Source organism: Schistocerca serialis, chromosome 1 (assembly GCF_023864345.2).
Source record: "Schistocerca serialis cubense isolate TAMUIC-IGC-003099 chromosome 1, iqSchSeri2.2, whole genome shotgun sequence".
NCBI lineage: Eukaryota > Metazoa > Arthropoda > Insecta > Orthoptera > Acrididae > Schistocerca > Schistocerca serialis.
In genome coordinates this window covers 386,071,007-386,084,721 of record NC_064638.1, presented here as the reverse complement: position 1 = coordinate 386,084,721, position 13,715 = coordinate 386,071,007, and the positions used below count along the sequence as shown (strand labels likewise).

General features: G+C 44.0%; 1 protein-coding gene across 1 annotated transcript in view; it reads right to left on the bottom strand.

The window, feature by feature from the left end:
* Positions 1-13,715, bottom strand: part of LOC126474889 (serine proteinase stubble-like) — an 87,131-nt gene that overhangs the window by 34,820 nt on the left and 38,596 nt on the right. Inside the window, exon 2 of the mRNA XM_050102421.1 lies at positions 9,900-10,008. Coding sequence (XP_049958378.1) covers positions 9,900-10,008 — 109 coding nt within the window. The remainder of the gene's footprint in view (positions 1-9,899; positions 10,009-13,715) is intronic.

Genomic DNA, 13,715 nt, shown 5'->3' with positions numbered 1-13,715 from the left:
TGAAGGTATGTTCTCGAAACTTCAACAAAAGCCTGTACCGAGCTACTGAGCTTCTCTCTTGCCGAGTATTCCACTGGAGTTTACCTATCATCTGGGTAACACTTTCGCGATTACTAAATGATCCTGTAACGAAGCGCGCTGCTCTCCGTTGGATCTTCTCTACCTCTTCTATCACCCCTATCTAGTACGGATCCCACATCGGTGAGCAGTATTCAAGCAGTGGGCGAACAAGTGTACTGTAACCTACTTCCTTTGTTCAAAAATGGCTCTGAGCACTATGGGACTCAACTGCTGAGGTCATTAGTCCCCTAGAACTTAGAACTAGTTAAACCTAACTAACCTAAGGACATCACAAACATCCATGCCCGAGGCAGGATTCGAACCTGCGACCGTAGCGGTCTTGCAGTTCCAGACTGCAGCGCCTTTAACCGCACGGCCACTTCGGCCGGCCTACTTCCTTTGTTTTCGGACTGCATTTCCTTAGGATTGTTCCAATGAATCTTAGTCTGGCATCTGCTTTACTGACGATTAATTTTATATGGCCATTCCATTTTAAATCACTCTTAATGCCTACTCCCAGATAATTTATGGAAATAACTGTTCCCAGTTGCTGACCTGCTGTATTGCAGCTAGATGATAAATAAGCTTTCAATGTATTCGCAGCACATTACACTTGTCTACATTGAGATTTAATTGTAATTTCCTGCTCCAAGCGTCAATTCGTTGCAGATCCTCCTGCATTTCAGTACAATTTTCCTTTGTTACAACCTCTCGATGTACAACAGCATCATCCGCAAAAATCCCCAGTGAACTTCCGATGTTATCCACAAGGTCATTTATATATATTGTGAATAGCAACGGTCCTACGACATTCCCCTGCGGCACACCTGAAATCACTCTTACTTCGGAAGACTTCTCTTCATTGAGAATGACATGCTGCGTTCTGTTATCTAGGAACTCTTCAATCCAATCACACAATTGGTCTGATAGTCCATATGCTCTTACTTTGTTCATTAAACGACTGTGGGGAACTGTATCAAACGCCTTGCGGAAGTCAAGAAACACGGCATCTACCTAGGAACCCATATCTATAGGCCTCTGAGTCTCGTGGACGAATAGAGCGAGCTGGGTTTCACACGATCGTCTTTCTCGAAACCCAGGCTGATTCCCACAGAGCAGATTTCTAGTCTCCAGAAAAGTCATTATACTCGAACATAATAAGTGTTCCAAAATTCTACAGCTGATCGACGTTTATAGTTCTACACATCTGTTCGACGTCCCTTCTTAAAAACGGGGATGAACTATGTTCTTTTCCAATCTTTTGGAACGCTACGCTCTTCTAGAGACCTACGGTACACCACTGCAAGAAGGGGGGGGGGGGGCAAGTTCCTTCGCATACTCAATAATGCACCACGTCTTTTTTTTTTTTTTTTTTTTTTTAAAGCAGGTTAATTTTATTCACTTTTCCAATACAGCATATTATTTCCCACACTTTTGGCTACAGAACACTATTTTTTAGCATACTCTCCGTTCAATACAATTGCCTTACGCCACCTTACTAGGAGAGCCTGTATGCCCGCATCGTCCTCTCTACTATTCGACGCCGCGGTCAACGTCGTGCTGCACCAGTAACCTCTCCATCATCCACGCACTGTTTCCTTCATGGGGCCAAACAGGTGAAAGTCGGAAGCTGTGAGATCCGGCCTCTAGGGTGAATGAGCAAGAACAGTCCAATGAAGTTTTGTGAGCTTCTCTCGGGTGCGCAGACTTGTATGGGGCTCGCGTTGTCACGAAGAAGGAGAAGTTGGTTTCCATTTTTGTGGCGACGAACACGATGAAGTCGTTTCTTTAGTTTCCTGAGGATAGAAAAATACACTCCAACTACATCTACATGGATACTCTGCAAATCACACTTAACTGCCTGGCAGAATAACCCACTCAGAAGACCGTCGCCTTGACTTCACCGGCTGAGGGTGCGGCTTTGAACTTTCTCTTCGGAGGAGAGGTGGTATGGTGCCACTGCATGGATTGCCGTTGTGTTTCCGGCACAAAGTGATAAACCCATGTTTCATCTTCTTTGACGATGTTCGACAAAAAACTGTCACGATCAGCCTCGTAACGAGCAAGCAATTCCGCACAGGTAGTCCCTCGTTGCTCTTTATGGCGGCGAGGAAGCCGGCGGGCACACACCTTTGACTATCCCAAACGTTGTACCAGTGTGTCAGCACTACCAACAAAGACGTCCAGTTGTGCAGCGTGTGTCTGACTGCAATGCCTCGGTCACCTCGAATGAGAGTGTCCGCACGTTCCAACACTGCAGGAGTCAGTGATGTGTGCGGCCGGCTGTCACGCAGGAAGTAGGACAGGACTGCGCAACCTTGCTGCGGTGATGACAGCCGCTTCGTCCAAAGAATCACCGAGCTTTTGTTCACTGCCAGATCTTCGTAGACATTCAGCAAGAGCCTATGAATATCTGTGATGCTCTGATTTTTACCCAAAAGAAACTCAATGACAACTCTCTGCTTGGAACGCAACTCCTTTACAGACGTCTTTTTAAAGGCTTCGTATAGCGCCAACACCCATCAGAACTTCATAAAAATATAGGGGCTGAAGCGGGAATATTCCACGATGTCCCACAATTCCGAATTTTTTCAACTGAAATTGGATGAGAAAAAATATATGTTGCACTGCTTACTGAATGCGCATCAGAGAAGAATGTGTTCTGAGGCTCCTCTCCTCTCTCTCTCTCTCTCTCTCTCTCTCTCTCTCTCTCTCTCTCTCTCTCTCTGTCTGTCTCTCCACAGGCACGATCAACCTCTTAACCGAGATTTACATGCAGCAAATGCGTGGCCGGTTAACAAATAAAACATGCCCTGGTTGTTATTGATATGTTTCATCCTCAATTACTCCCTGACATTGGAGAAAAATGCACCTACTCTACGGGCCTTTTCACACTTATTCCACTCCTTTTGCCACCAATTCGCTCTCCACGTTCTGAGTTCTCTTAAGGTCTGTATCTCCTCAAAGAGGCCTCTCTCTTTGTCTGGTCTGTCCGTTTCCAGCCAATACGTTGCCGCGCGATACTTAATAGTTCTGTCTATCGGATATAGCCCAAGCACAAAGCGCAGTGCCTCCACCAGAGCGGTGCCGAAAGCCCCCGATAGCCCTCGGAGCATACTCTTCCGTTCGCGCCCGTAACACCGTAGTATCAGCCGTGGTAGAGAGTCGATCTGTCCACGGGCTTCGATATGTATGTGGGTGTGACTAACACCAACTACATTGTACGTATGAAAAAAGGTTTCGCAGCGGGTTTCTCATTCGAAATCGCATCTGAAAGATGGCTGTTTGTGAGAAGACTGTGTTTTACATCGTGTAAGCAGAAGAAACGTAGACCAGTACGTCCCACAACTGGACATCGGCAGGACCTTGGCCTATTGAGACTGAGGTTTATCGCGGTTTATGATACTGCTCCTCGTGTTGGTCGGGATACCACGAGTGCCATCCTAATGTCGAATCGATGGTTTCAGGGTACTCAGTTACATGTCAGATCTTGGCGGCCCGTGCGACTAGTGCCCGAAAGGGAACACACATTGTTCGGTCGCCAGTGCAGTATTGCAACAGCCACGTCACGTACTTTGACTTATGAAATTAGCTTGACAGTGCGACGATGTGTGGAGCACCACGGACTGTCAGCACGTTGACAGTTGATGCAGCATGAGTGAGAGGCCCTTAGACAGTGGTGTGCCCAACGAGAGCACTGGATACAGAAGTGGCACCACGTATTCTTTCAAATGAGTGTCGGTTGTGCGCACTGCATCATAATGCACTTATCTACGTGTGGAGGCTCCGAGCCGTTGCCACATTGCATTTACAATCGTCATACTGGCGCTGCATCTCACGGTATAGGATGGCAGTGGATACCTAAAGGATCATTTCTTCTATGTAAATCCTGTAATTTGGACAGCAGCAGTTACATTTCTGTCGTATTAAGGCCGGACGCTGTGCTCCATCTTTGAAGTATCCATGACATCTTTCAACAAGAAACACAAGACCGCATGTTGCAGTGATATGTTGACCTATCTTGACACACAGAGTATTCCATTTTCAACCTGTACCGTGCATTGTGCAGATTGCTCATTCACTGAAAACATCTGCTCAAGGATTGCGAAGAGACTGCTACACCACCGCTTGACAGCCTCAGCAGTTTATGAACTCTGCATATAATTAAAGTAGCATAGAATGATCATTATTCATATTTCGAGTTCAGTTCCACTGGACGACCAGCCACATTACAGTCCTTGTTGATGGTTCAAATGGCTCTGAGCACTATGCGACTTAACTTCTGAGGTCATCAGTCGCCTAGAACTTAGAACTAATTAAACCAAACTAACCTAAGGACATCACACACAGCCATGCCCGAGGCAGGATTCGAACCTGCGACCGTAGCAGTCGCGCGGTTCCGGACTGAGCGCCTAGAACCGCTAGACCACGACGGCCGGCCCTTGTTGATGCCAGAGGCCTCAGCTTTGTGTAATACATTTTCCACCCAGTATCCCCGCAAATCACCTTTAGTTAAATTGTGTTTTCTTCTTACTATGCACAATATGTAAAATTTCCTTATTTATTATCCTTTCTGGTGTTGCAATTTGAATGGCCAGTTGAGTACATGACAGTGTTCAGCACCCTGATACGCCTCTGATGACAGCTGCGACGCGTCATAATAGAAGGGATGATCAAAACGTTTCCGCCCGAAGGCCTTTGTCTACATTTAGGAGCTTATATACCAGCATCAGAGTCGCGCTGGGCAGCAGGTAAGCTGACGCAGCGCCTGAAAAGAAAAATTTTTCGTCACCTCTTATAGCATAGGGATTTATTAATGAAGACTATAAAGACGTTGACAGTAATAACCATTTTATTTCGCGATCAATTCCTTATATCGAAGCGAACACCTCGGTAAATGATACTATTATTGAAGCAAATATAATTACTTTTGGCGTTGAAACTTTCCGCAAAATAACCTCAGAAATGAGCTGAAGTTGAATGGCCGGTCGACTGTTAAAAGTGTAAACACCGTGAAGGATGGAGTGGTGTGGACTATGAAATCAGGCTTTGTTCTTATACGCAGGATCGCAATATCGGGTATAGGCCACCTTATCTCTCAATTTTAGCTCTGTTCTTCTTACACTTCTGCGGAATACTTCATTGAAGACATTAAGAAGTAGTATATACAAGGCGTTTCAGAAGGAATACTAAACACTTTAGATGTGGTAGTATAGATTAATTCGATTAACACATTGCATTTGTTCAATTATTATTGTTTAAAGAGATATAGCTGGTTACAGTGATAAGTTCGCGTTTCCAGTGTTGGTGCTCAACTTACAAGGCTTTTTTTATATTGGTTTATGTATCTACATCTGATTTACACTGAATTAAACACCTTCGAGAGGGAGATGAAGGAAAATTATTAGAATTTTGTAGTTGGCTGAATGAAAAGAGTCGAGTAATCTCATCAATACTGTTTGCTAATGAAGCCATGGGGTATCAAAAACAATAGTAACTCACATCAGTGGTCCGACAGAAACCCACATACCTTGGTGGAGAGACATTTTCAAGAACACTTTTCTGTAAATATGTTACGTGATGTAAAAGGCAATCATATGATTGGTCTATTATGTTACTGCATTGTCTTACAGGACCACTTTATCTAGACCTTCTTGAAAAAGAGCTTCCTGCATTATTGGAAGAGGATACTTCAGCTATAAGAATTTGTATGTTGTTCCAGCATGACGGGGACCCTGTACATTATAATTGTCAGCTGATATTTCATCGAAACCTAATATTCCCGGAGATGGACCAGCGAAAATGGTCACGTTTCTTGGCCACCAAAGTCAGCAGAAGTTGCCGTTGTAGATTCTCTGTGTGTGGGGATGATTGCAAGGGTACGGTGATAAAGTTTACAAAGAAAAAGTAAACATAAGAAATGATTTGGTCGTACGTCCTATGAACAATAGTGTCATAAAATAATGTCAAGAACACCTCAGAAAGGCTAACGTAGTGTTTTTGAGAGAATTCGACAGTGCGTTGAAGACGTAGGTGAAATTTATGAAAATGGAGTTTGAACTTATTCCTTTGACTTCGCTTATCACCATCTGTAGTACTGGTTTGGACTGATTTCTAACAGATGCATCTCTGTAACCGACGGTAATTGATCACATGTAATATGCAATATTTTATTCGAAATACTCAGGATTATCACCTCCTAAAATATTTACTACCAGCTGACAAACCCAGCATTGCCCAGGTATTCATTTCACCAATTTTCTATTAGAAACGAAAACAAAAAATGAACTATATCGAAAACCCAGAATGAGATTTTCACTCTGCAGCGGAGTGTGCGCTGATATGAAACTTCCTGGCAGATTAAAAATGTGTGCCCGACCGAGACTCGTACTCGGGACCTTTGCCTTTCGCGGGCAAGTGCTCTACCATCTTTCTGGAAACATTCCCCAGACTGTGGCTAAGCCATGTCTCCGCAGTATCCTTTCTTCCAGGAGTGCTAGTTCTGCAAGGTTCGCAGGAGAGCTTCTGTAAAGTTTGGAAGGTAGGAGACGAGATACTGGCAGAAGTAAAGCTGGGAGTACCGGGCGTGAGTCGTGCTTCGGTAGCTCAGATGGTAGAGCACTTACCCGCGAAAGGCAAAGGTCCCGAGTTCGAGTCTCGGTCGGGCACACAGTTTTAATCTGCCAGGAAGTTTTATATCGAAAATTTTTCATTTCCATGTATTCTTGAAAGCATCTTCGAAATAATGAAACAGTCGTACAAAGAAATACGCATAATGTACGTACAAATGTACAAGTACGGTATCAACATTAAGAAACAATGCCCCCAGGCAGCTTTTGTACGCTAGGAGCAACTGCTTTACGTGTCTACGACGCAATTCTGTAAACATTTCTATACTGTAACACCTTTCATAACTCCATAGACGGTTTTCCTATTAGATTTTAGCCGTTTGCGCTTCGCAGCTGAAAGCTGCCCAATGTTAGTGTTTCCTTCAGTTGACTCGACTGTAGAGATTCCCTTTTAGAGAAGAATAGATGTATTACAACTTCGTGCATGATGCGACATTTTTTCACGTATCTCGGTGTTGATGACATCATATCTATTGAACTATGTGTCGTACAATGATGTATTTGCGCAAGAACGTTCATCGGCATATGGGGATACTGTCTTCGAAATATGTTGCGAATAGAGTTAGTAGCAAGGATGTAATAAGTTTCGTCATGCACAATGCGGCAGTTTTTCACGCAAATCAGTGTCTACGACGCTATATCTCCTGAACTATGTGTGCTATCATGATATAATTTTGTAGGTGCATTTAGCGGTAGATGTGAATGTTGCATGCAAAATTTATTGCGAATAGAGTTAGTAGCTGAAAGATAATAAATGTAAACGTCAAGCATGACGCGGCAGTTTTTCATCCATCTCTTTGTTTATCTCCTGAAATACGTCTGCCTTCTTGTGTGGGTGGTAACGTGCTCGCCTCCCACGCAAGCGGGCCCGGGTTCGATTCCCGGTCGGGTTGGAGATTTTTCCGCTCGTGGACAGAGTGTTGTGTTGTCCTCATCATCATTTCATCTTCATCACCAGCACGCAAGTCGACCAATGTGGCATCGAATGAAATAAGACTTGCACTTGGCGGCCGAAATTCCCCGTATAGGGGCTTCCCGGCCAACGATGCCATACATTCATTCCCATTTTCCTGAAATATGACAGGTAGGTGGCTCTTCCCTCGACAGCGACTGTTGCCTTACAGTAAGGAATCTGTGTACTGAGTTTGGTTGAAATCAGCCCAGTTGTTTATGAGGACATGTCGAACGTATGTAAATACACAAAACACGCATAAATACTTATCAACGTCCATTTTTATAATATGTATGGATGCCTCTTGGAACGTACTGTATGCATAGTTCGTTTAAAGTTACTTGATAGTTGGCGTCTGTGAGTTAACGGTGCTGTCACCGGCTGCTGGCTACCGCTCTGTTTACAGGCAACGCACAAACACGGCAAGTCACTTCACAACTGCTCTTAATGTGTAACGCGGAGCAATATTGGAAGTGGCGCCGCAAGGTAAGTCGGAAAAGCGAAATGCTCTGTGGACAGCTGATTGTAAGTGGCCAATGACTGATCTGCGGCAGGATAATGAAAATGGCGGGGCAAAGAATTCGAAACAAAGAAATTTTCTTTAAGCCAATTAATTGAATAAAAGTGATAATCTCTTTCAATTAGATTTGGAAATAAAAAAAAATAATCGCGACATGTAGTGAGATTCGAATCTACGATGTTTAACACGGAAATTTAATACGCTAACCATTGCGCTAAATTACAATACCGGGACGAGTTGTAATATTTGTCACAGTCTTCATCCAGTCTCAATGGCGAATTGCAGCCTTCAAAAACTCGGTTTCATGCAATGTCGTGTGAAGCCTGTCATAAAAGAGTCGATCTCTGTGATTACAACTGCAAGTGTGACTCTGAATTGCGTCCCATGCAGAAGTATCCAGTAGTGTTTGCTAATCATGTGTATGAAACGTGTGTATTTCGTTTGCAACGGTATGTGAGTGCATTGTTTGTGGTAATGAAATACGAAATAAAAGTGCCAGACCCCTAATTCTGGATCCAAGCACTTAAAGAAAGAATGCCAGACAAGGAATTCGAAGTGGACTGACCAGTTGTAACAGTTTGGCAACGGCGAACGGCTCGGGCGTGACGATGAGCGCTCTGATTGGAGGAAACCAGCTCCAACGCGTAAAGTGTCAACAATCAATTAATTTTAATCAGAATATAGTTGTACTCGTCTTTTCAGTATCTTTAGGATTCCGTTAGAATAACTACGCCGTTCAATTTAAAATAATTATTACTACAATGTCTCAGCTGATACAAGAATTTCCATATGTATTTCCATATGTAAAAAATACGTGCCTCTTAACGTACTACTGTTTGCCGACTGCTCATTTCGACATGTTCAGCTGGCCACGAAATAATAGGGGTATTTGGCCTTGCCCGACTGACGTTGTGTAAGGCGTGGGATTAACAGAGTACTGTAACGAAACTTCCTGGCAGATTAAAACTGTGTGCCCGACCGAGACTCGAACTCGGGAAGGTAGGAGACGAGGTACTGGCAGAAGTACAGCTGTGAGTACCGGCCGTGAGTCGTGCTTCGGTAGCTCAGTTGGTACAGCACTTGCCCGCGAAAGGCAAAGGTCCCGAGTTCGAGTCTCGGTCGGGCGCACAGTTTTAATCTGCCGGGAAATTTCATATCAGCGCACACTCCGCTGCAGAGTGAAAATCTCATTCTGGAAACATCCCCCAGGCTGTGGCTAAGCCATGTCTCCCATATCCTTTCTTTCAGGAGTGCTAGTTCTGCAAGGTCCGCAGGAGAGCTTCTGTAAAGTTTGGAAGGTAGGAGGCGAGGTACTGGCAGAAGTAAAGCTGTGAGTACCGGCCGTGAGTCGTGCTTCGGTAGCTCAGATGGTAGAGCACTTGCCCACGAAAGGCAAAGGTCCCGATTTCGAGTCTCGGTCGGGTACACACTTTTAATCTGCCAGGAAGTTTCATATCAGCGCACACTCCGCTGCAGAGTGAAAATCTCATTCTGGAGTACTGTAACCGTTTACAGAAAGAAGGGAATTCGAGAGCATTTATTTCCCTTCTGAACGATGGGGTATTCCAAGACCAGTTCGTGGACATCGATTACAAGGGAAGTGTGTGGCTGCTCCAGAGTTACGGCTTCCTCGTAGAGTGGAGCTACGACTTCAACGAAAAGCGAGTGAGTAATGTCACAGAGCGCGACAGATCGAGCGTAAGCGTGCAGGCTGTAGCAGCGGCATGGCGATACTCACAGCTGGAAGTCCGACGGCAGCGTGGTGACGCAGTGGGCCGCCGTGATGACGTAGCGACTGCTGATGAGCGCGCCGCCGCACCGGTACAGCGTCCGGCTGCGCCCCTTCACTGCAACGCAAACACCGAGCACGTCATCACTTTCTACCGGCCGCCGGCCGGACCGCCGGGTCACGTTCCCACACGTGCTTCATCATTATAACAATAGCCAAAGTAAAGAACATAAATTAATATGGTGTACCCATAAAAGAATGCCCCACTTTCAATGGTGTACTAAAGCAGTTTAATTTAGGCTGTTTACAACAAATCTTACATCATACTCTCTTTCAAATTCTGAAGGTGGCAGGGGTAAAATACAGGGAGCGAAAGGCTATTTACAATTTGTACATAAACCAGATGGCAGTTATAAGATTCGAGGCGCATGAAAGGGAAGCAGTGGTTGGGAAGGGAGTGAGACAGGGTTGTAGCGTCTCCCCGATGTTATTCAATCTGTATATTGAGCAAGCAGTAAAGGAAACAAAAGAAAAATTCGGAGTAGGAATTAAAATCCATGGAGAAGAAATAAAAACTTTGAGGTTCGCCGATGACATTGTAATTCTGTCAAAGAAAGTAAAGGACCTGGAAGAGCAGCTGAACGAAATGGACAGTGTCTTGAAAGGAGAATATAAGATGAACATCAGCAAAAACAAAACGAGGATAATGGAATGTAGTTGAATTAAATCGGGTGATGCTGAGGGTATTAGATAAGGAAATGACACGCTTAAAGTACTAAATGAGTTTTGCTACTTGGGGATAAAAATAACTGATGATGGTCGAAGTAGAGAGGATATAAAATGTAGACTGGCAATGGCAAGGAAAGCTTTTCTGAAGGAGAGAAATTTGTTAACATCGAGTATAGATTTAAGTGTCAGGAAGTGGTTTCTGAAAGTATTTGTATGGAGTGTAGCCATGTATGAAAGTAAAACGTGGACGATAAATCGTTTAGACAAAGAGAGAATAGAAGTTTTCGAAATGTGGTGCTACAGAAGAATGCTGAAGATTAGATGGGTAGGTCAAATAACTAATGAGGAGGTATTGGCTAGAATTGGGGAGAAGAGAAATTTGTGGCACAACTTGACCAGAAGAAGGAATCGGTTGGTAGGACATATTCTGAGGCATCAAGGGATCACCAATTTAGTTTTGGAGGGCAGCGCGGAGGGTAAAAATCGTAGAGGGAGACCAAGAGATGAATACACTAAACAGATTCAGAAGGGTGTAGGCTGCAGTAGGTACTGGGAGATGAAGAAGCTTGCACAGGATAGAGTAGCACGGAGAGCTGCATCAAACCAGTCTCTGGACTAAAGACCACAACAAACTGAGGGTAAACTAACTAGTTTTTCTTACACATGTTCTATATGTGGGCCTCTGAATACATCCAACGTAAAATCCAATTCTACCCACTCATTGGTTAATAACTCTACTTCTATACGTACATACGTACTCCGCAAGCCACCATACGGTGCTTGGCGGAGGATACCTGGTACCACTACTAGCCATTTCCTCACTCTTATTACATGCAGGAGTCACCTGCGCTATTTTTCTGTCACTTGGGACTTTACTTTAGGCGACAAATTCGCGACAAATGCAAGGTAAGTAAGGAGCCATTGCTGTAGGGTACTCTCTGTAAAACTGAATTGTGTTTCCATCAAGACCTGGAGACTTGCATGCTTTCAACTCTTTCACTCGTTTCTCTCCGCCAGGGATGGTTATTACTATGCCCTCCACACGGAGATCTGTAATGGAAGCAATAGCATCTTCAAATCTGCGTGTGAACTCAGGCAAATCATTATGTAGTGGCGGAACGCAGACACAATTCTTTATAAAGCCCCAAAGGAAATAAACCGCATGCCGAATGATCTGGTGAACCAAGCCAACGGTCATAGACTTCAAAGTTCAACCACATTCATACAAACAGATTCCAGTGGGGGAGGACTACATCTAGTTAACAAATAAATATTCGGATTCACTTTTAACCGGGGAAAGAACCATTCTGGCAATGTATCCAGATAAGCCACCTCTGTTACTGTAGCTTCAGCGAAGAGAAATAGACTGTACATTTGAAGTTGGGACACAACGCAGAAAACGTTTAATTTTGGGGAATCTCTTTGATATTGTACAGATTCGTGATGATGTTCTGACCCCCAGAAATGAACATTGTGGGTATTAACCTTTCCACCTATAAGAAAAGTCACCTTATCGCTGGACACACATGATCAACAAGGTCATCTTCCCTCTACAACACTTCATTTGCAAAGTTACAACATGCACAATAGCCATTTGGCTCTAAAGCATGTACCAACTGTTTGGCACTCAAGTTGAGGATGTGCTTTCCGAGCAGAGTTCTTAGGACTAAGAAGTTCTGATACAGTCAACGTGCTCTTTAGACACTTTTGGTGTTCCCTTTACACCCACATCGGCTCGTTTCGAACTGACTTTACCATTGGCGGATGTTTTTCCACTTGGGGGATCACAATTAAATTTTAAACGTAACGCATGTTGAACGTAAATTACAGACTCGCTCTTAACAAACTGCAGAAAACAGAAAACGCTTTATACTCTGGGGCCGCCACGCTGCGTATGTGGCACCGTCAGCGGGAAAACTAAAAAGCAGTACTCGCGCAAGCGTCAAACTAAAACTATTTTGAGTTACTCAGTAATTGTGACCGCGAACCAACACTCCGCACCGCTTACAATTGATACTGTTAAAATTTGTAACTGAGACATTCTTCTGAGGACATTCTGTGTAATAATAATTTGTTTGCTTTCGTGCTCAGTACATGGCCTTACTACATCTTCCAAGAATTTGCAGTTCAGACAAATACAGCAGATGAAAAGCATTGTTCTTTTCCTTTCTTTCTTGGCTTACTCAGCTTCGTGTGTTTTGTCGGTACTTCCTCTGAACTCACGAAACTTGTAGGACTTGATGTCGGCAGTAGGCAGGATCATCCTGTGAGTGGGAACCTTTCCCTGAATGGTCTGTTCGCTACAGGCGCTTCGGAGGCAAGCCCCATCCACGTCGGGAAAGCATTCTGTTTCAAATATAGCTTGTAATTTTGTAGAATTCACTGCCGTTTTGGAAACGGAAATTTGTCGTAAGTTCTATGGGACCAAACTGCTGAGGTTCTTGGTCCCTAGTCTTACACACTACTTAATCCAACTCAAACTAACTTACGCTAAGTACAACACACACACACACACACACACACACACACACACACACACACACACACACACACACACACCTATGCCAAACCGTGGCAAGGTGCCCAAGACCGCATGGCTACCCCGAGCGGTCTCCCTGCCGTTTTCGAGGCCCTTAGTTTTCACGCTACATTCTCGGAACTTCAAGTAAGAAACTTGGAAAACAATAGATGTAAAAATAGAAACACTTCGCTAAGCACTTGAATCCGCACCTTACTGTCGGCTCATGTAGCCTTCAAAAATACTCTTTCGGTGTCAAATATGAGTAATGAAAAGAATAAATATAGATATGCTGCAAATGAAACAGGCGTAATGGAATACACAGTCCATCCTGAAAGTTCCGAGATTGGTTTTATTCCTGGCGTATAAGCGACGTCAGCGCATAAATGCAGTAGCAGCTTGAATTAACAATTGTAAACAATAGATCTTCATTTGAACAATCAATTTCAGCAGGCTGTGTTACGCAGTGGACGTCCGGCCGTAGTGTGTCAATATCGGGTCATAGATAAAGTATTCAAGTATCAAGTATTCAATATATCCTCCAGGATGTTTCAACGAAGAGAAAATTGTGTGTAAAG